Source organism: Talpa occidentalis, unplaced genomic scaffold (assembly GCF_014898055.3).
Source record: "Talpa occidentalis isolate TD23 unplaced genomic scaffold, MPIMG_talOcc4v2.1 talOcc4.2, whole genome shotgun sequence".
Classification (NCBI taxonomy): domain Eukaryota; kingdom Metazoa; phylum Chordata; class Mammalia; order Eulipotyphla; family Talpidae; genus Talpa; species Talpa occidentalis.
In genome coordinates, this window is record NW_023602073.1 from 56531212 (window position 1) to 56558548 (window position 27337).

The 27337-nt window shown below is 54.9% G+C and overlaps 1 protein-coding gene across 1 annotated transcript in view; it reads right to left on the reverse strand.

Annotated features, from left to right (window-relative positions):
- Nucleotides 1–27337, reverse strand: part of GRM4 (glutamate metabotropic receptor 4) — a 100597-nt gene that overhangs the window by 40199 nt on the left and 33061 nt on the right. Inside the window, exon 2 of the mRNA XM_037520867.2 lies at nucleotides 21287–21503. Coding sequence (XP_037376764.1) covers nucleotides 21287–21503 — 217 coding nt within the window. The remainder of the gene's footprint in view (nucleotides 1–21286; nucleotides 21504–27337) is intronic.

Here is a 27337-nt window from a genome sequence, read left to right on the forward strand (position 1 = left end):
TTAAGATTAATAAAATAACACTCATTACTCAACACAACAAAATCCTAGAAAACCTAAATTGACTGAATATGCAAACTGCACCATGATCTGTCCCACTCGTGTAGATATTGAAGACCACATATGGTGAGATTTATGACTTAAGGATACACATATATGTGAGCAAGAGCTGCCCGAAGGCAGACTTTACCTGTTGTATTCATTTTCAGTCTCCCCAAAACCTCAAATAATGCCTGGTATATAGTAGGTGCTCAATAAATGCTTGCCGAATGACTAAACAAGGACAGGAAGGGGTCCCATTAACTTTAGAGCCATGGTTATCTTGGGGAGGTAAGGAGAGGAACAAGAAATGAGTGGGGCCCCACAGTAGGGGGTGGAGGTCAGGAGGTTGGGGGGCTACTGGGTAATCCATATTTTATTTCTTTCAAAAATAATCAAAAGTAAATAGGACAAAATGTAAATGCTTGGTACATCTGGACCGAAGACTCCAGACCAGACAAGACATTCAGTGGTGTCAAGTTCACAAGCGACAGTGGTGATCCCGTCCTCAAGTGTGTGCCTGAGGAGGTCACTCCTGGACACACCCAGCCTTCTTTTGTTCATTTGGGGCCACACGCCCACATAAGGCCCCACATCCACAGTGCACTGGAGAGAAGGCATGTGGGGAGCCCGCCTGGGGCTGCCCCTCTCTGCCCTCCCCTGCTGGGAGCTGGAACCCCATCCTATGCCCAGGCTCCAGGCACCTGCCCTGACTTGACCATGACACAGAGACTCCACTGCTGAAACTTGATGTGGGTTTTCTGTTATCTTTTGTGGTCTCTATACCCTTTCCATTTGTGGTCTTGTGACCTCTCCCTGTATCCCCAGTCCAGCCAACGTATCCATGTCAGTGTCTCCAACTGTGCTCACCCAAGGCAGGACCAGGTCTCCGTGTTTGTTCACTCATTCATTCATCCATTCATTCATTTGAGAAGCACCCTGCTCAGTTTCTGGCACAATTGATCCTTAAGAAATAATAGCTAGTAAGACCCCTTCCTCAAGAGCATCCAGTCTGGCTGGGTGAGCAAGACCAGAGGGAGAGCACAATCACCCCGAGAAGACAGAGGACAGCACTCCTGGCCAGCAGAAGTACGCAGGTGGCAGAGGTGGTCCTCAGGGAGCCAGGACCCAAGCACACTCCCCAAGACTCATTCATTCCACCACTGCCTTTCTTGAGCACCTACTGTATGCCCAGGATGGCTCAGATGCTGGGATGCAGCCAGGAGGACGGAGCAGCTCCTCCCATGCAGCCGACACAGCAGAGGACAGTGACCATCACCATCTGACAGCCAGGGCAGAGGAGGAACAGCAGGGTGAGGAGGAGGAGGGAGGTCGGGGCTGCATCCCCTCCCTCCACCCATTCCGTCTAGGATGGGAGGCTCAGACCAGACCACACAGCTCTGATGTTTCCCTCGGAGCTGCTGCCCTGCAGAGAGCCACAGGCTGAAAACACTTTTGACTCGTGAATCCCACCGTCAAGTGAGGCTCACTGCTGGGCCAGCCAGGTGGTTTTGTGCCCCACAGCCTAGAGTATCTGATCCTGGCCGCCCTCAGCACAGATGACGTGGGGAACTTTGAGGGCACAGACACTAAGGGACACTGAGGGAGAGTCTGTTTCCTGCCAGGTTTCCCGTCTGGAGGTGTCTCCTAACACACCCAATGGATTTAGGTGGGCCCATGCAACAGTGCACCAGCACTTAGGTTCCTTGTCCCCCCAGCTCCCACCTGTCCCCCCAGACAGCTCTCCCCACTCCACTTATCCTTCCCACCTTTCTGCAAACCACCCCTCCAAGCATCCTCTGATCCCCTGCCTTCATGGGGCCCCACCTGCCTGCCCACTCTGGCAGGCAGAAAGGCAAGGTCTCCCAACAGAACAATCTGCTTTTGCCCACCCCCACCCCCATGAGGGGTGCAGTGGGGAACCTGGGCTCCCTATTTCTCTTCTGAGCTCTCAGCCACATGATCCAGACTTGGGCATCTACCTCGCCCTCCTTCTTTTATTTTCTCTCACTCACCGTAAGATCTACCTTGCCAGGCCCTGAGGCAAGCCCAGAAGGACCCAGCCCAGAAGGAGCTAAGCGGTCAGGTCATCCTGTAGGCAGTGGGGTGGGCAGAGAATGGGCTGCCCCACTGGGTCAAGTGACAAGGATGAAAGGACTGCGTCCACCCCCTCTTGCTCCAGAGCCCAGGAAATCAGTGTGATGCAGGCTGCTCGTTCTGCCTAAGCAGCACCCCAGGCTCTGGGCTGCAGACTGCAGAGGAGAAAAGTCCTTCTCGGGAGCATCGAGACATTTCCCTGCAGCTGAGCCACGCAGGCGCGAGGGCTGTCCTCTCTCAGCCCCAGCAAGCAGCTGCAGCTCCAGCTCCAGGAGGCCAGCAGACTTGGGCTCCTCGCCTCTCCTCCTCTTTCTTTCTTTCTTTTTTTTTCCTTTAGTCATTTTAAATTTAAAAAGGAAGAAAAAACAATGAAAACACAAATCCTAGGAAATCAAGTGGAAAAATCTACATTACGGCAAAATGTGAAGGCAGCAAATTGCATCGTGGAAAGAAAGAGGAGGGAGTTCACAACCCAAGGGGCGTCTCCCAGGTTCCCCTAGGTTTGGGGCAGAGAGGGAGGTGAAGGGAAGATATGGGGAGGCTGGGTGTCACTCTGGACCGTATGATGCCCCTTTACCCCATCCTTCCCATGCCACCCGCTCCCCCAACCCCAGACAGATACTGGAGATTCTTTCTCCTGATCCTTCCCTCCACTCCTCCCAATTCAAAAGCCAGGCCTCTTGGGCCTCCCCTGGTGGCACAGGCTGTTGGGCGCAGCCTCTGCAGCGCTGGTTCAATCCCGGCTGGCCAGCGAGGGTCCCACATGGCTCAGCAGACAGACCTCTCCTGTCTCGCCCGCTGCTCCCCTCAGCAGTGTATTTCGTCAGTCTGCCTGTTCTGTTCCCTGCTCTGTCTCAGGTGAATCCTGTCACCCTCCCGTGCATCTGGCCTGTACCCTGGTAAAGAAAGAAAGAAAAGAAAGAGAGAGAGAGAGAGAGAGAGAGAGAAGAGAGAGAGAGAGAGAGAGAGAGAGAAGAGAGAAAGAGAGAAAGAGAGAAAGAGAGAAAGAAAGAAGCCAGGCCTCTTCCCCAAATACTCTCTCAGGAAACAACAACTCAGAGGGGCTAGTGACTAATAAGGAGCTATATTTGTTTTCAACTCAGGATGAAAACTTTGCCTAAATAAATGGCACTATCTTAGTGGATCCCAGGCCACAAAACTGTGGCCAGAGGGTGTTCTGAGGTAGGGAAGATGCCAGGTCCCCAGCAAATGCCTCTTCCCAGCAGCTGTTCCAGGGTGAGCAAGGAGGGCAGTGAGGGGTGGGCCCCGCCTCCAGGCAGCTCTGGATCCAGTGGCATCTAGGGATCCACAGAGGACTTGAAGCCTCTTTGGGGCCAGCTCAGGCCAGTTTCACAGCCACTATCTCTGCTCCTGGCCTACTTGCCCTTGTCCAGTGTCCACAAATCCATGATACAATGCTCCTTGCGTACAGCCCTCAGTGGTACCGTGTGTGTGTGTGTGTGTGTGTGTGTGTGTGTGTGTGTGTGTGTGTGTGTGTGAAAGAGAGAGACAGAGACAGAGGCATCCCCTCAGGCCCACAACATCCAGCCTTCCCCCGTCCAGAATCCGCCATCTAACACCTGCTCCCACATGTGCCACTGCAGAGGCTTCTCCCTCAGCCAGAATGCCCCTGCCTGGCACTGAGCAGTGACCCTCTGGCTTCCCCCTGCAGCCCTTCCTTACTGGGCCTGAGTTATCTCCAGGGGTCTGTCTGTCCCTGAGGACCTACCCGGACCCAGCATGCCTGCTGTGCCCACTCAAAACAGACAGCAACCTGGGTTGCTGGGTAAGTGAGCCACTGAGCACCAGCTGACCAGGGCAGGAGGAGTAGCTTGACAGGAGCTGCCAACATGGGCTCAGGGCAGGAGATCTGTAGGAACCCCCGGGCGTCTGCACCTGTTCAAGCCCTCCCACCTCCCCCAGGAGCCTCCCTGCCTCCCCTCAGAGCCACCACCTACATGTCGGCGGGTCTGTATGCTCAGGTGGGCGCTTCCTTCATGCTAGACAATCCACACACAGCAGCTGCCCCATGGGACTTGCCTGAGCTCCAAGCACATTCATGGTCTGGGCATCGTCCTATTCTCTACCTAGATGAAAATTCTTTGCTATAAATGCTTAGGAAACACATGTGCAAAAGAACAAGTGAAGGAAAGTAAAGATAGCTATGCAAATTGGGGGCACCCCAAGGGCCTGGGGCCTGAAGACAGCTAGACCAGCAGAGAAAGGTGTGAAGTAGAGTATTCACGCTTCCTGCTAGAGCCAGGGGCCTCCACCCACAGGGGGCGGTGGGCCCAATGCCAGAGGTTTGGCTGGAACCAGGACCAGCCAGGGATTGAGGGACAATGAGGGGGGCAGTCACTCTCATTTCTGGCCTGGAGGTCTCCCCATGCACCCCACCAAAGCATGACTATTGCACCTACATTCGGCTTCCCCACCCCTGCAGCCTGAGTCAGGGTGCTGGCTCCACCACTCCCTGGCTGTGTGACTTCAGACAAGTCACTCAGGCCCTCTGAGCCTCAGGCTTCCCATTGTGAAATGGGAAGGACTTAAAGAAATTCTACTTGGTGGAGTGGAGTGAGGGTCAAAAGCGATGGTGTTTGTGAAGGCCAGGGCTGGCCTTCTGGAGCCAACGCCTCCGGGGTGTTGTGGACAAAGCCTAGTGGAGGTGGGACTCAAGGCAGGAGGGCAGGAGTGGAAGGACGTGGCCCCATCCCCTAGTTCAGGTCAAGACCCCAAGCTGGTAAGGTAGCGCTGCTGGTAAGGGTCAGGAGTACAGGCTAGACTAAGAATTGTGCCAGGGGAGGGGATGGTGGGCAGAGCACCCCAGAGGCCCAGGGGCTGTCCAGGGCAGGACACAGATCCTTTCTGTCCTGAAATTCTCCCATATGCGATGACACAAAATCGCTTAAGTCACAAGCCACCAAAACCGCCCTTAGACACACAGTCCCACCCCATCCCCCACCCCATCACAGCACAAACGCAACGTCAGCCCCCACAACCTCACAGTCACAAGATGTACTTATGGCCACATGGTCACACCTCACACAAACCCAGCTTGTACTGTAACCCACAGCCTCACACAACCACACTCACCACACCCAAACTCCCCCAGTCACATCCCTCACAGTCACAAACCTGTGTACGTTGGCACACAAGTTGTGTAAACACATACCAGTCATGTGGGTGACCCCAAATCTAACTTCAGCCAGCCACCCAGCCACCCAGCCCCACATACTCACATATACCACACGTCTCACACACACACACACACACACCCCCCACAAAGACAGACGTAACCTCACAGTCACACCGACACACATTCAGAGTCACACAGTCATGAGTATACTCCACAGACACACATACAGCAGTCACACACAGCACACAATCACACAAACACCAGACACAGACTTGACCCCACACAGACGCACGATAATCCGACCACCAGCAGCAGAGCCATCATGCTCCCCTCACACAGTCCCGCCTCACATAACACCACACCCCTCAGGCCCAACCACCTCGAGGCCTCCCCAGTGAAAACTCAATTTACCTTAAACCCCCTCCTACTAAAGCCCCAGGAGGCTGCCCGTGGGCCAGCTCAGGTCACCTACCTCCTTGAAGCTGCCAACAGCATTAACACCTTCCCATTGCCACTGCTTCAGAGGGCACCTGACTGGAGAGTGCTAATGGGGTGGGTTAGAGACAGGAGGGAGGGGAACAGCACTTCTGTCACCCACAACTCATTATCCAGCAGCCTCACGTGCCCCACTGAGACAAAGCCCTGTCTTTCCGCTGAAGCCCTTTCCCTCTGCCTCCAGGCCCCACCTCACCCAGCCCTGCCCCTGTGGAGAACAGGGCTAGATTTGGGGGTGCAGGGCATACAGCCTCTGGGAGTGGGCCTAGGTCTGGGCACAGATGGGAACTATGTCCCATCTCAATCACCTATTTGCTTCACAATAAAAGCCACATCACCAACCTCTCTGAACCTCCACTTCCACATCTGTAAAATGGGATGGCATTATCCCCACCCCGAGACATGCCAAGGTCCAGGGTGTTGTGAGGATTAGTGGGATCACCTGTGGACAGGCCCAGAGCCTGGGGGGGGAAGCTGGGGGAGGAAGGGATGCAGGCTGGGGGGCCAGTCAGTGCAGCTGTGGGGTTCAGTGGCTCTGAGCTGAGCGCTGCTGTCCCCTCCCCAGGAGGCTGCTGGGCAGCAGCGGAGTTCAGAGTTGCATTATTCATGGCGTTCAGCTCTGAGCTCCGAGCAGAGGGAATTTGCTGAGTGATCGACCTAATATCTTAACACAAACCCATTTAGGCAAAACACCTTTGAAGCGAGAAAGGCAGAAAGAAAAAAAAGAAAGAAAAGGAAGTGAAGGTGTTTGGAGGCAGGTGGCAGAAGAATAAGGGAGGGCAGAGCAGAGACAGCTAGTTCTCGGCCTGTCTCTAGCCCAATACCCCCTTAGGAGATCCCTGCCCCTGCCCGGGGCCCCAGGTCTTCAGAGAGCAGGCCCAGCATTCATCTGAGGAATCCTAAGCTGGTTCAGAGATGGAAGAGAATCTGTCCAAGGTCACACAGCAAGTCAGGGGCCAGCTGGCATCCAGACCCAGGACTGCTAGAGTTAGTTCAGAGTCCCCTGGCAAGAAGCCTTTTATAGAACAAGACCCTAACTCTTCCCCATATGCCCCCAGTTCCAATGACACCCCTGGGGGATAAGGTCACATAGAGTGTTAACCCCTTTCTCAGCCTCACAAGCCTATGCTCCACCACGGCAGGGCCACGTCCCACCCAGTGAAAACTTCCACCCTTCAGCCTCTGTCTGCGGTGGTCTCTGCCGAAATACCCTTCATGTTTCTGCATCAGCCCAGCCCCATCCAGTGCAGAGACCCAATGTCTCCTCCTCTTTCCCCATAACACACCCCAGATCCTCTACCCAGTTGGAACTCAGCCCTGCTCACATGGCTCTTGTCACAGGCCTCTCCTCCGGCACGTGCCTTCCTCTGCCCATGCTGTGGTCAGTTTTGCTGTGCTGTGCTCCTGGGTATGAGGGCTGGAGCCAGGGGGCCAGCCTCAGATGCCAGATCAGGTATTGCTGAGCTGTGTGACTTTGGACAAGTTACCTACCTCTCTGGGCCTCCTCTCCTCATAATAAAGCATGAAGAATAAGTGTGTCAATAAATGCGAGGTTCTTAGAACAGTGCCTGGCACACAGTACTCAACAGATGTTTGCTCTGACTGGAATATTATTGTCAGTTTCCTCCATCAGCCCCTTTAAGGAGAGTCTGTGTATATCCCAGTTTCCAGCAGACTGCCAAGCACACAGTAGGAGCTCAGCCAACATTGGTGGAGCTGTGTTTCATTTCTAGCAATGCTGTCTCCCTGGCCTTTCCACCCCAGATCCTTTGGGAGAAGCCAGCCCTGGGCTAGTGGCAAAGACACCTGTGTGGGAGCGGGGCGTGGAGATGAGACCTCTGGCCAGCTCCACCCTGCAGCAGGCACCAGACTCAGTCAGGCAGGGAGGGGCCGGGGTTAGGGGCCAGCAGCTGGGCAGCTGGGCCTGCGGTTTGGCCAGAAAGGAGCAGGCGGCTGCAGCCTGGGATAAAATATTTAGGAGCCCACATCCCCAGGAAGTGGAAACTGACAAGCAAAATGAAATGTTGAGATGTAATTACCCAGGCAGGCCAAGCATGTCTCCCCGCCAGTGGCAGGCTCAGTACCCCCGCAACCTGCCACAAACAGGCATTGGGTAATGAAGTCCTCCTGGACCCTCTCCCACACCAGCCCTCACCTCCTCCTCTTCAGGTCAGGGCAGGGGGAGAAATGGCAAAGAGCTCAGCTCTCATGCCTGCAAGCTGACCCTTTCCATGGTAGAACAGCAGGAAATGCAGACAACGGAGGCCTGAGTTCACCTGGTAAATAGACTTCACCCCACTAGGTCTCTGCTTGCTCAGTCAGAAAATGGGGCTGCTGACACCCCCCCACACACACACACCCAGGGAGAATGGAGACTGTGGATGTGAGTGTGCTCCAGAAATCAGCTTTGGTGTAGGATGGTGGCAGGGCAACTGCCTCCCGAGGTGAGACAGCAACAGACACCAGTCTGACCCAGTCTACCATGAGAGGCTTTCTTGAGGTGCTGGGCTGCCTGGGACTCAGATTAGTAGAGCTGATGGACAAAGACCAGGGGCTGAGCCCCAGATGTGCTCCACCCCCCATGCTGGAGAAGTGCTCACTCCACAAAACAAACTGCCGCAGGCTCTCCTACTGCTGTTGGGGCAGGCAGGGGGCCTGTTTGGCCAGATATGGGAGTGGAGAGACGGGAACCAGGGAAGGACAGAACAGAAAGGGGGTTCCAGAATTGGATCAACCTTGAGGAGCAGCCTTGAGTGGGCCTCCAGAGGGCATGCAGCTGGGGAGCTGGGGGAGGGGAGCTCAGCAGACCCCCCCTCCTTCCTGCTCTCCAGAGATGTGGGAGAGGGTGGTGCTACAGCAGGCATTTGGGTGGGACAGTTTGTCAGTGCTGGGATAGTCTCCTGCTGCAGCACAAAGGACATCACGGGAATGGCACCAAATGTGAGTAGGAACCTACGTCATTTGCATATTTGTACTGACTTTTAAATGCCCCAGAGTTGAAAGCTCCTTTCTGATCTAAACCAGGGAACAGAGGACTGTGACCTGCCCAAGGTAGCCCAGCACATATTCACACATGTGCAGCCTGCGCCCTCGTTGGGCTGGCTCCGGAGCCCCACGTAGGTAAGTCCAGCCTCACCTGGCAGTAGCCAGGGGATCCCTCAGGCCCTAACCCGCTGTGCACCCCCAATCCTGCCCACACCATCTTTCCAGACCAGAGCCCCACACGCGCATAGAACCTCAGGCCACCCAGCCTGGCTCTCCAACGTTCCACCAGAACTGCCCTCCCCCGCACCTTCACTGACTCACCTCCCTGGGGCAAAGCCCAGCGCCTCAGCAGCCTGAGACCCTGCAGCATCATCTGACGCTCCAATAGTGCTGCAGTTTCCAGCAAGCACCAGGGTGTTTCTCTCCCAGTCTTTGCTCAGACTATTCCCTCTGCTTGTGCCCAATTCCCCTTCCAAGACTCTCCCCTCTTCAAGCTGCTCCTGTCCATTCTTGAAGCTCCAACTCAGGCCCTCCCCTCTAGGAAGCCCTCATAGATGCCCCGAGGCTCCTTCTTCTCTGGGTACCCATAAAAATCCCAATGTCTCAATCACCAAACTTAGAACAGTGAATGGAAATTATTGAACTACATGCCTCTGTGCCCACCAGCCAACTTCTAGGCACACTGCCAGGCATTGTATTCACTGACTCAGCAACAATTTACTAAGCACCCTCCCCCAACTCCAATACCAGACTCCATTCTAGATGCTATGGGTATAGCCATGAAAGGACAGACAAGACCCTGCCCTCATCGAGCTGACATCCATCTATGCAGCAGCTGGTAGATGTTGAGGAATGAAAGAAAGAATAAACAAATGAATGAATGAATGAACAGACTAATTTAATTAAGAGCTGGTCTACTATCTATTAGTCTCTTGGTCCCATTCCCAGGCCCTGTCCTTCTGCCCCCGCCTTGCTGTCTTCCCTCACTCCCTGCCCTGCTCTCCAGCTTGTGTGCATGCTTGCACAAACTCTCTCCCACACACATACACGCATATCCCACTCCATCATCCCATGCCCCGCAAATTGTGAAAAAAAATAATTTTTGCATATATTCTCATTAGCTTCTCCCAATCAGCTCACACCTTAGGTAATATGACCACTGCACAGATAAGGAACCAAACCCACAAATCGGAGTCTCCCCGTTCTCCAGTCCCTCTCCTCCCTCTCTTCTGCCTTTCTACCTTTCTCTCCCACTTTTTGGGGTACCAGCAAGTTGCCTCCTCTCTCTGAGCCTGTTTCCCTATCTGTAAAATGGGCAGGAAGGGAGACTCTGATAGACAATAAATGGGCCCATGTTCTCCCCTCCCTCCACCCTTCGGAGCCTCTGCCATACCCCCCTCCATTTTCATTCTCCTCCCTCCTTCCTCTCTCCTCTTGCCTGTCACTTTGTCCTGCTTCCTTCCCCATCCCAAGGCCTCCCTGGGGCCCCAAGACGTCTGCAAGATGGTCGTTAGCTTTCCTTCTGGCTCATTAAAAATGAGAATTTGCATAGAATATCCATATGATCGTTCTGTCTAGAGCAAAATGGGGCATGGAGATAATACACTGTGCAAGTTGGAGAGAAAGAAGAGGATGCTCACAATGGGAAGAGGAAAAACCCCAACCAGAAAGAAGCCAAGTGGAGCCTTGGGCCTCAGAGGCAGCCTCTCCTCCACTCCAACGATTTCTTGGCCTTTCTGATGGCTTATTCACCTGTTTTTGTCACCTGAAACCAGACATTTTTAAAAGTGTCCCATTTTACAGGTAGAGAAACCAAGAGCTGGAGTGGAACACTGGCTTGTCCAAAGCCACCTGCAAGTCCGTGGCAGGCCTGAGGGGTAGCACTTTCTGCCATGGGTTGCACACCACCCTCTCTTAGACCTGCTGTTGCTCCAGGAATGCCGACTCCCCTCCTCTCTCCCAGAAAGAAGACATCATGAAGAACCAAATTCAGTCAGGCAGTGCCTCTCCCCAGAATACCCTCAGGCTCTCCAGGGACAGGTTTACCAGTTATTCAAGGCTCTCTTCCCATCATCCTCCCTCCTCCCAAGAAAGCTCCCCTTCATTGGTCTCCCTCTTCTTGCAATAACAGTTTCACGAGATGCAGAGATTTCTGGAGACAACTGCTTCCAAACCTATCATCCCAGCTATATAATTGCATTCAGACCTGCCTCATCCCAAAAAGGATTCACAGCAGTGCCCAGAAATAAGCGTATTTGGCTAAAAAGGAAATTGACAACAAAATCAAGGGGAAAGGATGTGCACATTACATATGAGGCTCCACTCAGTGGCCAGAGACTGGAGGTTTGTTTGCTGGGGGCCAGAGTCAAGCAGGGCTTCCCCAATGGCTGGCGAGGATGCCGCTATCCATGGTGCTGAAGAACATCCCGGCCCTCTGCCTACAGGCAGCTAGGGAGCAAGGCCTACGGGACAGAGCTTCAAAATATACCCCAAATCTGTCCTTTCCCACCACCCTCAACCCAAGCCACCATCACTTCTCACTTGCACAGAAACAGCCTTCTCCTCCACTGGCCCTCCTGCCAGTTAGAAGGATACTATTAAGTCCCAGTCCCTTTACTTCCCTCTTCAGCTCAGCCTTTCCCTGGCTCCCATTTCACTCAGAGCAAAAGCCAAAGTTCTCACAGTGACCTAGAGGCCCTACATGATAACCCCCCTACCACCACCCCTCTACCCTTGCTTTTTCTCTCTCTCCTTCACTCATCTTATCTTCTCTTGGCTATTCTGCCTCTTGGCTATTGCCCCATTGCCAGGCAGATTCCCACTTCAAGTTCTTTGCACTTGCTCATTCCTCTGCCTGGGGTGCTCTTCCCCCAGATCTCCACAAAGCTCACTCTTTCATGCATTCAGGAGTCTGCTCTTATGTCCCCTCTGCAGAAAGGTCTTTCCTGGCCACCTGTAAGGTCTTTCCTAGCCACCTTGAATTAAACAGTCTACTCTATCTGCCCCTCTCTGTCCACTTACACTTGATTCTTCTTCACAACAATGCCCACCAGCTCCTATCTGAAATTATATAATGACATATTACTTATTTATTATAAGCTACCTCTGGTCTTCTCCCCAAAAGTGAGCTCACAAGGTCAGGGATCTTTATCTGTCTAGTGCACTGCTAGGGTCCCAGTGCCCTAGTCCAAGGTCTGGCACACAATAGGTGTTAAATAAATACTAATTCAGGAAATGAATGAATTACTGTGCAGAGGTGAAAGATATAAGGGCTAAAGAGCAGAACAATGCCCCCACTTCTCATCAGCCACTCCCCATGGAGCAGGCTCTGTGTGATTTGGAAGGCTGGTCACCTCCTCTGTAAATGGGGACAATTCTCAGGGCTGCCATGCAAAGGCCAAGGCTGAGGCTGGGCTCAGTAAGGATGGTTAATGAGTATTCCCTAAAAGTACATAAATTAAAACAAAGGAGGTTTGGGGTCTTCACACAGGCCAGACTGACTGGAGGTATGTGCAGAAGGCAGAACCTGTTCAGGTTCAAAGGTTCTGAGAAGATCACTGGGTAGGTGGACCTGGAGAATACAAGGCAAAATAAAATGGCTTTGGATATCCCTCAGCATGCAGCCCCTTGAAGAAGGCCCACAGCCCCTTCATGGGTTTACAGATAGTCCAAGGAGGGGAAGGGACTTGCCTAAGGTCACATAGGAGTAGGGGATAGGGCTGAGACAGGAACCCTCCCCACAGGATACCTAGCAGCCCCATACACCAGCAGCAGGAAGCATCAGGATGGAGAGGGAAGAAAATGGTGAGCTTACAGAGTCCTTCCAGAGCTGCAAAGAATAAGGGGGAGGGGACTTGCTTTATCTGCATTTCCAAGGAGCTCAGAGTGGGGGGCTTGGGGCTTGGGGCTTGGGCTAGGGACTCCACCTCAAATAAGAAAGCAATGTGAAATCCAATTGTCAAAAAACAGGTGAAGAGGGCTTCCTGGAGGTCAAAGCCAAAACTGGACTAGGGGTTGAGGTGAGAGGAAGTGGAGGAAGAAGAACAGGTCAATGCTTTCTGCCACTTGCATTTCAACAAAATGGAAGGGATCTCTCACCCGTGGCAGCCTGCCATGGTGAGGACAGAATCCAGATAAAGAGGCCCAGGGCAAGGGAAAAGGAAGAAACAAGGGCAAGAAAATGAACCTGAAGAAAATGGGGTTCAAATCAGATTTACTTGTCAGAAGGTCCAGTGGTAATGAAACCAAAGAATATGGAGTTAAGAAAACAGGTTTTGTGGATGTGTCTACTTTGTGGCTCAGGTTTGGGCCCAAGGATATAGACACCAGAAGTCAAAGGCCACCCCACGGTACCTGACTTCCATGCGGCAAAGACAGAGAAATAGAGATGTGTGCGGGATGCAAAGAGAGGGGATGTGATAGGGGATCAGAAGCCCCATGACCCTTTCACCTGCATTTTAGTGATGAAGCTGAGGCTCAAAGAGGGATTGTGAGGGCCTCCCCTGGTGGCGCAGCGGTTGAGCGCTGGGTTGCGAGGCTGCCCGCAGCCTCTGCGGCACCAGTTCGATCCCCGGCCACCAGCGAGGGTCCCACAAAAAAAAAAAAAAAGAGGGCTCGTGACCAACTGAGCATCACACAGCCGCCCAGAGACAGAGTCAGGACTAGAACTTAGCCTGACTCCCAGCCCAGGGTCCCCTGCCTCACGGCCCATCTGTTGACACCTGGCCCTTCAATAGCTTGGTGTGTAGTGTGGTGCCCAGACATGCACGCATTACTGCATTCAATGCTCACACAGCCTATAAGGGAGGGACTCTTCACATGCCCATTTCACCAGGTGGAAATGAGGCCCAGAGACCTAAGTGGCTGTCCAAGGTGGCACAGCTCGTTCTGGCAGAGCCTCATCCAGGCTCATAACTACTCCACTCCACTGTGTCATCAGGGGTAGAATAGGATTCAGAAAGCTAAAGCCACAAGGGGCTGCAACCAGCACAGGAAAACTCTTAAAACCCAAAGAAATCTTCAAACATGTTCCACAAAAGGGGCTGGTAAAAGAAGATGTTGCTTCCTGCCCAAGAGGGAAGGGATGCAAATTCAGAGCAAAAAGGGCTCAGCACCTAACACCTTCCTCTTCCTGTCATTCCCGTCAAGCTCAAAGCCGAATGCGGATGGGAGTGTGTTGCGCTGTGACAGGCCAGAGCGCACGCAGTGGGAGAGAGCAGGAAGAGTGTCCCGATGATACCCAACCCTGGGGACTCACAAAATGGAGCTGCACCAGTGCCTGCCACAGGAGAGAGTGGCGGTGAAATCAGAGTGGACAGGCGAAGTCCCTGTGGTGGGCCAGGTGAGTGCTGGGTCCATCTTCATAGCGGGACAGAGATTGACCTGGCAATAACCGGCAGCACCTTGCCAATCTCCAAGAGCCAGTCAGGAGACCCAGCTGGTGTTTGATGGGCCTCCTGGGCTCAGCAGGGAACACGTATGCCAGCTTCACTTAATTTCCACCCACAGTAGAGTGACGGGGCGGGGGACAGGGGACAATGACGGGGCGCAGACCAGGGAAGCAGAAGACACAACTAAGTTCAAGTTCAGGTCTCAAGTTCAGAGTGGGCTGGCTACTGAGCTAGAATGGTGGGGACTGCCCTGAGATAGGGCCCGCTTCCATCCCACACCCTTGAGGAATGCATGGAGAACGCCTAGTCCGTGGGTAGGCCTGCTGGGTGCCAGCTGCCAGGTTCCTGCGCCCTCACTCCAAGAGTCAGCTGGAGGGAGAGTCCAGAGGCCTTCCCCAAAGAGGACGCTACAAGATGCTCTCATGTACACCAAGCTAAAGGCAGTGGCAGGACCCCTCTCTGCTTCCAGCTCACCTGCTGCTAATTTCAAGCACATCCCATCTGAGTGATGGGAGAGGGTTATATGGCCGGGCTGCATCCCCATGCAATTGGCGCTGATACTTTCTGAAGCAAGAGACCCAGTCCTGAAGTGCCACCATTTGTCACCCACTCCTTCAGGTGCAGAGGGTTATTCCTTCTGAGAGAAGCAGCCTAAGTAAGTAGTTTTCAGTGAATGTCTAAGGATGTGCACCATGGGCCAGAATCATGGAGAATGAACCACGATGAGCCTTTGCTTATGAGGACACCAGGCATCAGGGGCCCTGTCCAGGGCCCACACATGTCAGAGCTGGACCCTGGGGAGGAGCTGCTGTACCCCACCTAGTATAGGCGAGAGGAGGCCCCAGAAGGCAGCGATGTGCCCGAGGGACAGGGCTGCTCATCTGCTCGCTCATTTGTCATTCTACAAACATCTGTGTGCAAGAGAAGGTGAGGGGCATGGAGTTGAGGGGGTCCTGTCCCTCCCCAGCCGCAAGGAGACCACAGTGAGGTGGCAGAGGCAGCGGGAAAGCTTGCTCCACAGGCTCTGGGGCAAGTGTGACTGGGGCGAGCCCAGGGCAAGATCACACTCCCTCCCCACAAGAGCAACTCTGTGTGTGGAAGACGTGGTGAGTGCTGGCACCGGGCTGGTTGGACAGTGACCCCCCAGGGCCCTGAGCAGTTTGGACATGGCAGGTGGAGGTGGTGTGTGTTAACACTCCCTAGGGCAGGTAGGCACGACCCCAAGTGCCAAAAAATTTTAAATATAGAAAGGGGAAGATGCTCATCCAATAAGAACTCCACTCTATCCCCTCTCGTACTGGTCCCCATCTCATGACTGCTATCTAGGACCAGGCCAGCTCCCTCACTGGGGTCCCATCTGCCTTGTCCACTCCTACCTCCAAGCTCTCACTCATGCTGTTCCCCCACCTGGTGTACCCTTTCCTCCCTCGCCTCTTTTCCAGGACCCCTCTGCCAAGCCCAGCTGGACTGCCTGTCTTGCTGGGCTGGAGCCCCCAGCAGCCCTGGAGCACAGGCATCAGCACAGGCTCACTCTAAGGAGCACCTCCTGTATGCAGGGCACGCTGCTGCATGCCACTCCTCCCATGCCCCCCGTCTCCTCCCCTCACACAATGGCTGGGCACCCAGTAGATGTGAAACAAACCTATCAAGCCCAGGCCAGCTGGGCATGGAAGGCTGAGCATCTTCCCCTTTCAGCTCCGAGAGCAGGCAGCACCCCAGGATACTGGAGTGAGAAAGGAGAGGAAGCGAGGGCCCGTATTTCACTCTGACACAGCTGCCTTCCACCTCTAAGAAAGGATCTCTGTCCTAGGTGAGCCAGCAGACCAGGGTGACAGATGGGGAGCTCTGTAGGGAGGAAGTCTGGGGTCCCCAGCAGCCTGATTTAACTCAAGATACCCGTGCTCTGCAGCCTGAGTTTGGCCGTGTGTAGGCTGAGAGCAAAACCCCTCAGACCCAGGCGTGAGAAGAGGATTAACAAGTGAGTAGTTGGGAGCTGGAGTTCAGTCAACAGCAAACTTTTATTGAGTAACTAGTATGTGCCAGGGTGTACTAGATGCTGGAGATGCAGGAGAGAACAAAATAGGCAAAAAATCCTCTCTGTCTTTGTGGACCATAAGCCAAAAAAATAGCTCATCAAGTGCTAGAAAGAAAAATAGAGCATAATACAGGGGATGGAGAGAAATGAGCTGGTGAAGAGGCTAATTTAGAGACAATGGTGTCTCTTAGAAGGCCTCTCTGAAAGAGGGGACACTTGGGAAGACACTTGAATGCACTGAGGGCTACATGGTTATCTGGGGAAAAGTCTTTCCAGGCAGAGGGACCAGTCAGTGCAAAGGCCCTGAGGTGGGCTCACACCTGGATGTTAGAAGAGCAGTGAAGAGTGAGAGCTGAGGTCGGGGAGGTGAGAGTGAAGCAACAGAAAGGGGAATGGATACTTTAAGTGTCCACCCTCTGGACCTTGGGAGTTTTCTGAGCCTAATCTCGCCTCTCTGGTCCCCCAGGAACATGAGCAGTGCCAGGCCCTGGTGCTCTTTCCAGGTGACCAAATCCCCTCATCCCCTCAGGAGGCAAGTGTTCCATTTACAGCGAAAGAAGATGAGCCCACAGTTGTCACACAGCCAGAGGATAAGGAGGCGCCCCAGCCATGGGCCTCCAGCTGCCAGCCCTGCCAATCGCTGCCCGTGCCGCTGAGCCGACGGGGCCATCTGAATGCAAGTCTGACACTCAGCCCTGGGAGCTGGAGCTGGAGGTCAGACCAGCAACAGCTTGACTCACCCACGCCTCTGGAATATCAATGGGGGACACGAGGACACAGCCGTGAGATGTGACTTCAGGACTTCCCACTGCATCTGGGACAAGATGTCCTCTTAGTAGCAGGCCTGAGGCCCCAGACCCATTCCTGCTACATCTGAAGAAGTCAACTTATTCCTACCCTAGAAGCGCAGGTCTGGATGTGCCCAGGGGAGCAGAAGCCTCCCCTCCCCACCGAAGAGGAGTCCATAAACGTTGCCTACTAGCATCACCCCATCTTCTGTCACACACAGGAACATGGGCTCCGACACTTGACACTTCTGGGCAACATCAGGCAGGCTCTTTAACTTGGTTTTCCTCATCTGTGAAATGGAGCACCAGTACACTGGGGGCCCCACAGATAGGAAAGGCTGTAGGGAGATACAAGTTTATGGCCCCAACCCCTAAGCCCCGAGAGTGTCCAAGGCTTTAGGACAGGTGCTGAGGGCAGGGCTACATCTAAGCCACCCCCTCAGGCCTGTCGCTCCCACCGGTGACTCATTAGCATTATCTCCAGAGCCCAGCAGCGGCCTGCTCTGCATGCCTAATTCCAGCCCTGGCCACGCGCTTGCCCTTCTGCCTTTCCCTTGGGCAGCCTCCACCAGGCAGGGCGGAGGGAATCCTGGCTGCAGCCAGAGGCACAAGGGTGCGTACACACATACAGATGGGGAACTATACCAGATACCTCGTAAAGCAGCACAGGCACACAGGCCTGCGCACACACACCCCACAGAGGCAGGTCTAGGAATTCACTTGTGCACCCCTCCCCCCCATACAAGCACACAGGTCCTTCCCTGGACATCTGTGGAACCCACTTACTGCCCTCTCTACACCCCCAGCTGTCCTGTGAGATAGTCCTGTGAGGATGTCTGTGGCTTTGGGTCTACCCCTGTCCCTGGACACGGTTTCAGTCTTGGTCAGGGCCCTCAGCCTCCCCTGAAATGGCCAGGCAACAGGAAAGCCTGGGGCCTGGGCAGCAGGACCCCTAACAATTGCCCTCCAGTGAGTTCCTGAGCTCCCCCCTCCATGGGCCAGGCATACACTTCATCCTAACAACAACAATTTATTCCCATTTCACAGATAAGGAAAGTAAAAGCCAGAGAGGCTGAGTGACCTTCCCAGGACCACACAGCCAGACACAGTGAAGTCAGAGCCATCCTGTCTACTGGAGCCTCTGCGATGTGGGCCCGGAGGCAGGGTGCATGGGATAGAAGGGCAGCGTCTGATGGTCTGGTTCCAAATCCTGTTCTGACACCTTGTGTGTAAGACTGAACAAACCACTTCACCCCTCTGAGCCTCAGTTCCCCCATCTGTAAAAAGGGGACAAAATCACCAGGCCCAGTGTTGTCACCCAAATTCCTGCGTGGGCAGGTGGGTGCCTGGCACAGGGTTGGTAGGGCTCGGTCAAGGGCTACAGGACCCGCTAGGCCATAAACCACATGACTGAGCGAATGCAGTGGGGGGCATGGTACTGAGGGGGGCTGGGAAATTGGGTGCCACAGCTCCTTTAAGCCCTGTGCCAACAACCCAGTCAGTGGTGGGTGCGACCCAGGAGCAATCTGCCCAGAGGACAAAACTGGGTTCCGGTCTTAGTGCCTCCACATCTGGCTGGATGGCCCTGGGAAAGTGACCATGCTCTGTGGGCTCAGTTTCCTCATCTACAGAATGGGCATAATTATGCTCCCCGGCAGGCTGCACCAGTAGCTGGCACACAGGGGCACCCAGAACTTGCTGGCCATGCTCCCTGCAGCTCTGATGAGCACCCTGAGACCGCGAGCCTGCCCTCCACACCCGTCCCAGCCCCACTCTGCTTCCAAGCGCTCCTCTGAGCAACGCACAGATGATTTATACTTCAGAGGACAAATCAATACAATATACGGCCAAAGACATCTTTAATCTTTCACAGGGATTAGGCTACAAGGTACAGCGGCCTCTTTCTACTGGCCGCTCAATTCTGATTTCAATTTGGCCAGCTGGAGCGCGGCTTTCTCTCTCCTTTTCTTTTCACCCGCCTAAAGACGTTCCTCCAAATCAAATTCCACTTATCAGGCGGGGCAGGGAGACCTAGCTGCCCACAGAGGAGGGCAGGTCGAGCCAGGGCAGGCCGAGCCAGGGCCCCAGGGCTGCATGCCTGCATAGGGGCAGCAGGAGGGCCTGGGGGCGCAGAAGGTCCAGCTGGGTGGAGGCCAGGTCCTCAGTGATGGGATGGAGCATCGGGTCAGCAGCACTTTGAGGGGAAACCTCTGCCAGGGCAGGAGTGCCCCCGAGCTAGAGGCCCTGGCAAAGTAGCTAGTTATCTTATTTTTCTAAAAGTCTTTTTAAGCAACTCAAATAGACTCTTTTTTTTAACTACCCTATGCCTGATCAGATGCTTGTAGAAAATTCAAACAACAGACTTAGCTTCAACTAAAACACAGTGTCCAACCTCACTCCAATCCCTTGCCTCTCCCACTCTTAAAATGTGAGCTCATGTTACTTAAGGCCGTGTGTGTGTGTGTGTGTGTGTGTGTGTGTGTGTGTGTGTGTGTGTGTGTCATACCCCTATCCCTTGCATAGGGCTGGGCTGCTCGGGCCTCAGCGAATGCAGTGGGAAATAGGAACAAATGACAGAGTAGACACAATACAAATGCAGTTAAGACCTCTCATCCTGGGGCCAGACTGCCTGGGTTCAAGTCCCTTTTCCACCTCTAACTTGCTGTATGACCAGGTACCCAGTTATTATTTGCTCTCTCTGGGCCTACCCTGTGAAATGAGGGCACCTGCCTCCCAGGGTAGGGAGGGGTATCCCTCCAGGTCCACAGCATAAAGCAGGCACTCACACATGCCGGCACACAGGAAGGATTGCAGGACTGGAGTGGCTTCTAAGTCCCTTAGACCAGGGATTGAACACTAGATGCCAGGCTTTCTGCCCTCCCCACCACTCAGCACAGCTGGCCCCAAATCCTGCAGAGGCGACACCTTAAACAGAAAGGCAGTGGGTTGTTTAGGAAAGGACTCAGGTTATTGAGGAGGAGAGGAACCAGAAGAGCAGGGTTGGGAGGACCAACCCAGAGACAGGCCCACGTCTGAGCAGAAGAGGACAGGACACATGGGCAGCCGGGGGTGGGGGGGTGCTGTGACACCAGGGGTCCCACACTGCCATGGGGGTCTAGTGTACTGCCAACAGCCTGCCTGGAGGTAGGAGTGGGTGTTCCTCCTGCCTGGGGGGTGGGGAGTGGCCTGGATCCGCAGCCATCAGTCAGCCTGCCCCACTTCCGCAGTCCTGCTGCCCTGCCGCCCTCTCCACTGCGCAGACACCAAGCAGGCCGAGCAGCAGCTCCAAGCAGCTCCGGCTGTACAATTAAAGGGGCTTATCTGAGATTTATAGCAGGATTATGCCCGCAGGGTGTTACCAAAACGCCAACCTCTGGACACTGTGGTCCTTAGGAAAAGCAATTAGAGTCCCAGAGTTATACTGGTATAAATATAGATGCCATCCCCCAAGGTCGAGGGCATCATAGTGAGCTGTTTAGTGATGGGGCCTTGGGAGAGGCCAGGAGAGGGGCACAGGGCAGTCTGCAGGGAGGAGGCAGGGGGCCTCCCAGTTTCTCCACACACACAGCACCACCTCCCTCCACCCCATGACCCTCGGTGAGCCACCCCCTCTTGGCGAGGCTCAGTCAACCCAGGCAGAGCCACCCCAATGCCGACCTGCTGCCCTAGGCGCCCATGACCACAGCCCTGCACAGACTGCCCTCCCTCAGCAGGGCCAGCAGAATTGCCCTGCTCAGAGACCCAAGCTAAGGACCAGTCAAAGTGCCAACCTGTGATATCTGTTAGCCTCTTAGCACTCGCTGTACCTAAAAGCTTTATCACTGCAGCTTCTGAGGACAGCAATTAAGGGAGTGTAGGGCTCAATGGAAGAAAGGTAGCACGTGGTAAGTAGGGGAGGCCTCAGGAGAATAAGTTGCTTTCCCTAAGTTCCTCAAATCCCACCCATGGGGTCCCTACTTCACTGAAGCCAGCAGCACAGGCCCCACTCATGGGAGATGTGACTCCCGCTGCCTGCCCCTCACTCCCACCAAACAGATGGCCGCCAGTCTCCTGGGCTGGAGGACTCCCTTAAACAAGGCCACCTCCACCCCCTCCTCTCTGCCCGAGAACATGCCACACGGGCAATAGTCACAGTCCTTCTCTCTGCCTGGCCAGGTCTACAAAGATCATTCACAACCACCCCCGGCCCCCAGGAGTCACCCAGCCACCAGCAAGGCCACAGCCAATGCCCAGTGCTCCAGGGAGAGGCAGAACCCACAGCATGACCTGGCAACTGTGAATCCCCAGTGCCCAGCAGGACCCTGCAGGCAGGCACCTGACTCACCGTCCTCGCGGGACTTCTGGATGAAGGCCTCTACGCCGCTCTCTCCATAGCTGCCCTCCGAGGCCAGCGTGGCCACATAGTTCCACTTGAGGGCACGCACGATGTCCACCATGGCCTGGGCCTGGTATGTGTCCGAGGGCACCACTCGGGAGAAGAAGTCGTAGCGGCTGTTGTCGCTCAGGTCGGGGGCTGTGGAGGCGTAGCTGATCTGGGGGATCTGGAGGCAAGAGGGGCTGCTGATGGGAGTGGCTGGCACAACCCACCCTGCCCAGCCAGCCCAGTGCCCCTATATACACCTCCTCCCTCCCACCCCCGTAGCCCTGGGACCACCCAGCCCTGCCCACAGGCACTGTCTCCTTTCATCCCGAGGGAGGTCCTGAGATCTGGGCTGGACAGATCCTAGTCTACTTGACAGGGAAGGAAACCAAGGCCCAGAGGGGTTGGGCACAGTCCTGCCCCTGGCTCCAGCCCCTGAGGGTCCTGCTGCCTCCTGCTTCCATCTCTGCCCAGCACTCCTTGAGGCTGTCCCTCCGCCTGCCCCCCACTCCCACTCCTCGCAGGGGTGAGGCTGGCCTCAGGTTGAGAAGTGACCAGCAGGCAGGTCAGCACCAAGGCCACCTCCCCAATCAGGTTTCCCAGTCAGCCTCGCAGGGGTCCTGTGGCTGGGGGCCCCCCAACAACACATACCTACACACCCAGGGGAACACACACACACACACACACACACACACACACACACACACACGGAGCCTCTGGGTGCCCTGATTTAGAATGAAGAGCTGAAGATCCCAGCCAGTGAAAACCCCCAGGTGAGTAAGATGATACCTCCTGGGGGTGGGGTGAGCACAAGGGTGAGGAGAGGGACCCTAAAGGGTCCTTTGGGCCATCCCCTATACCCAGGCAGCTCCTCTTTTTTTGTTTTTATTTATTTCTGCATATAAGAACTGGGGTACAGGCCAGAGGTGCAGGGGATGAGAGGATTTACCAGAGACACCCAGACTGACTGAAATACACTGCTAAAGGGAGCAGTGGGCGAGACAGGAGAGGTCTGCTGCGCCATGTGAGTAGCTCCCTGGCCGGGGATCAAACCCACGCTGCAGAGGCTGTGGACAGCTTCACAGTGCTGTGCTTAATCCCTTCCACCACCAGGGAGGCCCCAGGCAAGCTCCTCTTGTCACCACCCCGCAGACTCTGCCCCCAGCCTGGGGTTCTAGATTCCCTGCCCCCAGTCTCAGGAGGCCAGAGTAAAGGGTGGGGACACCTCCAGGAAGTCCCTCTCACCATAGCCTGGGACACAGGCCCCAAGAAGCAGCCTGCCCAGGCCCCACAATCTCTCTACTGCAGACTGTGGCTCCCCCAGGCAGAGAATACCTTCCTGTCCCACAGCCCACACCTGCCCTCCCCCCCCAGGCAAAGGGGAGGCTTGGAGCCCTTCAGCTTCCCCTCCTCCTGCAGTGGACAACTAGTGTCGTCCTCACAGGACTTTGACAGGGCATGTGGACCCTCATGCACCTCCCCCTATTCCCCAACCCTGCACACACTAGGGTCCCCCTTGGAGGGCTGTCCCTCCGCCTAGGTGCCCCCAAAGCTGGTCAGAGTCCCGTGGTCTCTAATCCCGTTCTCAGTCACCGACACATACCCGTCCTGTGTGCCCTCAGCGCGACCCTCATCCTGGGTGACAGGGTGAAGGGTGAGCATGCTCATCTGGCTGACGTCAAGCCTAAGATTTATCCCGCCAAGGAATCCTTAAGATTCAATCTTGGCCAAGAAACTTGTAGCCAAAACTTCAATATCTGTGGCAACCGAGGGCGGGAAATGTTGCAGAGGTAAGAAGATTGGGGCAGCCCCAGACCAGCAGTTGCCTTCCCACCTAGGCCTATCCCCAGGAATGGGGGTGGGCGCTGAAGAGGGGGGGCTTTCACTGAGGATGCACATTAGGAAAAGGGCATGGCTCAGCACTCCAGGGGAAAGCCCAAGTCTCTGGGTACTTAAGGGGGAAAGGAGAGGATTTGGAAACATAACTGGTTTCCCAGATTTTCCCAGCACTTGGGGTGAACTCCCCAGCCCTCAGCTTGGAGTTCTTGCTGATTATGTAAAAGGGTAAAAACTACACTGCTTGTAATAGCAGACTTTGGAAACAACCTACATGTCCATCAGGAAGGGATTGCTAAGGGAAGCTGCAGCCATTCGAGGAACACCAACAGAAGCAGCAGGCTTCCACTGTACTGCTCCGGCTTCCCCAAGACACAGGTAAAAGCAGTGGCAACAAAGCCGCAGAATCTCTGCAGGAGCAGGAGCAGCCCCTGCTCAGTGTGAGGGGGAGGAAGCGAATACTCTGCAGGCTGTGCACCAAAGGAGAGTCAGGAGGGGCCGTTCACCTGATACTTGGTTCACTTAGCACATAGGACCACAGGTAAATAGAGCACCTGTTTAGAAAACAAACCACACTTAAATCTGCACCAGCGCACACGTTGTCTTTGCTGCCTGTGTCAGCAGAGTCCAAAAACAAGCCCAGTCCTCTTGGCCTTGGAGAGCACTCGGCAGGAAAATAGCACCCCTAAAATAAGGACTCTGCGAACACATCTGATGATTAATTTTAAAGTATTGTCGTTGCTAAAGTCTGGTGATGATATAGTTGCAGTTGGTTGACTTGCAAGAGTCTATCTCTCAGGGCAGTTTCTCATCCTCAGCACTAACGACACTTGGGGGGAGTATTGTTATTTGTAAGGGGGGGGCTGTCTTGTGCATTATAAGATGTTTATTTAGCAGCATCCCTGTAGCCACCCACTAGATGCCAACAGCACATGCCTTCCCAAAACTGTCTCCAGATGTTGCCAAATATCCCAGGGGCAAAACTGTCCCTATAGAGATCCCCTGATTTAGAGATGTGTGCTGAAATATTTAGGGAAGAAGTGACAGGTGCAATCTGGGATTTGCTTCAAAAGAATCACGGTTGCCTGTGGAAGAAGAAATAACTGGCCGAGCACAACTGCTGAGTGGTGAGTACTCGAGGGCTCATTGCCCTAGTTGTTGAACTTCTATATGTGTCTGAAATGCCAATATTTTAAAAATTTTTTAGTAATAAAGCAAAATGAATGTTGTCCCAGGGCCATCCTTCCTAACAGAAGTGCCCTGAATTGGGAGCGAGAGAGGGTGGTGCCCCCACGGTGAGCACTGCCCTCCTCTCCCCAGCCTGCAGGCACCAGGCCCCTGGGTTAGTCTGTTTGCTGGGCACCTCTCTCTGCCTGGTCCTCAGCAAGGGGCGCTCATCACACGCTAAAATTCACTCTCCTAATTAGTAGAGGCTTGTCTGCTGCTTCTGATGTTTCTCCTAACTTGGAGCCCAGAGTCAAAAGGCAGAGGAGCAAGAGAGCCAGGGAGGTCTCAGGGCTGGTGACAGAAAGGACAGGATGGTGAGGCTCATATAGGGGGACTTCTCGTCAACCCCCATCCCTCCTTCCACACCACCCCTTACCTCCCCAGGCCACCTTCATGTATTTGGTGTGGGGCAGGGGCAGCTTTTGACAGATGGACACCGAGAGCCCCGCCTACCCTGAGCCCAGCCTTGCTTGGCTGCCTTCAGCCCCAGCCTGTGCCCTGAAGTGCAGCCCAGGTGCCCACCTCAGCACAGCCGCCCTTTCCTGTAGCGGGTCCCTGCAGGAGAGCCCCACCCTGATTTCAGGAGCCCAGGTGGACCTCTGCTCTGCCCCCAACCATTCCTGAGACCCTGGATCGGGGCCCCCGCCTTGAGATGGCGGGGGTGTGGGGGACAGCCTCCTGCACAGAGTCCAGGAGATAATCCAGCACCCTCTCCCCACCTCCAGTCTGCCAGCTCCTCCTACCCCACCCCCACAGGGGATGGTTTCAAGTAGAGATTTGGGAGCAGAACTGTTGGGGTTTAATTCCCAGCTCTGCCACAGCCCACTGGGAACCTTGGAGCCAGTTGCTTCACCTCTCCACGCCTCGGTTTCCTCAGTTATAAAATGAGAAGGGTCACAATCACGTCTCGTGAGGGTGTAAATGTCATGTGCAGACTCTGAGGCACTGGGATCAGCTCTCACCTGAGTTAGCCCCCTCTGCCCCCCAATCTCTCCCTTGCAGCGCTCAGACTCATTTCCATTTCCTCCCAGGGCTCCCCTCTCCTCCTCCTCCCATGCCCAGCTCTCCCCTAGTCAGTGCTGTGCTTGGTGAGCACACCCCCAACACCCCCCTCTGCCCAGTGCTCACCAAAAAAGAGAACAGGCCCCCAAGGTTCTCCCCCTCCAGGGCACCCTAGCCTGGAGTGGCGAGGGGAAGGGTGGGCCACGCTGGGGGCTGGGGCCGCCATGGACAGGGAGGCTCTGACATCTGGCCTGAGGGAGCTCTGCTGTCTCCTCCGCTCCGCTGTCTCAGCAGCCCAGTCAGAGGGGAGGGGGGGCTCGATTAACATTCTCCTCAGAGAGTGTTCCTCTCCTCACAACAGCAGTGCAAGAGGGGAGGGAGGCAGCCAGGCCCACCCCTATGCCAGCTCCTCCATCTCTGCCTCCTTCCTCCTGTCACCCAACACACTACTACACACCTCCCGTTCTAGGTGCTGGGGACACCAAAACTGCTGTTGTGCCCTCATGGGGCAAGTGTTAAGAACCCAGATACCAGCAGCACCTGACAGCAGCCTCCCTCCTCCAGGTCCATCCAGCTGCCCTGTACTTTCCTCTCTGCCTGTCTTCCTCTGCCCACAGAGCCCATGATCTCATCTCCCTACATCTCAATCTCCCCTGTGCATCAAGGTTCAATTCAAAAGTCACCTCCTCCAGGCAGCCCTCCCTGAGCCCTCCTCCTCTAGAGATGCTGTTCAAACCTCCCACAGCATGGAATCAGGCTGCTCCAGAGGCTCTTAGGATGTCTTCCAGGTATGGATGCTTGATCTACTTGTCAATTCAACAGGCATTCTAAGGCCCGCCGCTGTGCTAGGCAAGGTCACAAGGGGAGTTAGGGAAGGCACTGGACTCATCCCACCACCAACACGTCAACACCCACTGCATCCTGGGAGACACCCTGGGACACCTCTGAGTGTCACACAGTGTCTGAAGTTGTCACCCAAAGAGCCTCATGCTTACAGGCTGGTGACTGAGGAGGAGGGAGCATGAATAACCCCCCCCACTCTCATTTCTGGAGTGACAAGGGGGTCCAGACCACGTGGGCGGAAGACAAAAGCTGCTTCCGGGCTTAAGCAACAATGAAGATGAATGCCAAGTGCATTGTGTGTGTGCACGTGTGCGCACGTGAGCAAGAGCTGGAGCTCATGCCCCAAGCACTCGAGTGCACAGAGGCTCATTCACTTACTCCTCCTGCCGGCAGTCACCGAGCGCCAGCAGCCCGCCAGGCACAGCTCTGAGTGCTGGGGATAGATGGGTGACACCTGCCCTGTGGCCTCCCACGCTAGATGGAGGCAGGAGGCAGACAGGAAGATGACAGATGGGGACAAGGGTTCAGGAGGAAAAAGGAGAGAGAGTGGCTGGGGAAGACAAGATGACATTTGAGCCAAACCCCAAGGAGATAAAGGAGGGCGCCAAGTGGACATCTGAGGGCAGGCATTTCAGCAAGGCCCGTGCGTATCTGTGTGCACCTGTGTTTCAGCATGTGCATGCACGTGTGTTCATGAGCACTCACATGTTTAGAGCCTGACTATTCTCAGGTGGCCCCAGGTCTGGCCAGCAGTCCCCACGCCTGCCTGGCTATGACAACGCTCACACAGGCGGAGCACAGGGGTGCATATGCTCAGCTTCTGGCTCCCAGACTAACAGCATCTGAGGACCCTGAGAGGGGCCGGTCCACATTCCACCAGGAGGCCAATGTTTCATTCAAGGCTGCCTAGAGTGGTGTGGGGTGAAACTCCACCTTAACCTCTGCCAGGCTTAGGGCACCCCAAGTCAAGTGGCCCAATGTCCAGGGTCAGCACCATGGCAGATCCCTAATCCTGTGAGCTTCAAAGGCACCTCTCCACTCTTCTTCCCTGATGCTTGGCAAAACACTAAGCTTCCAGCACTTTCTGGAGTCAGCCTGGCCAGGACT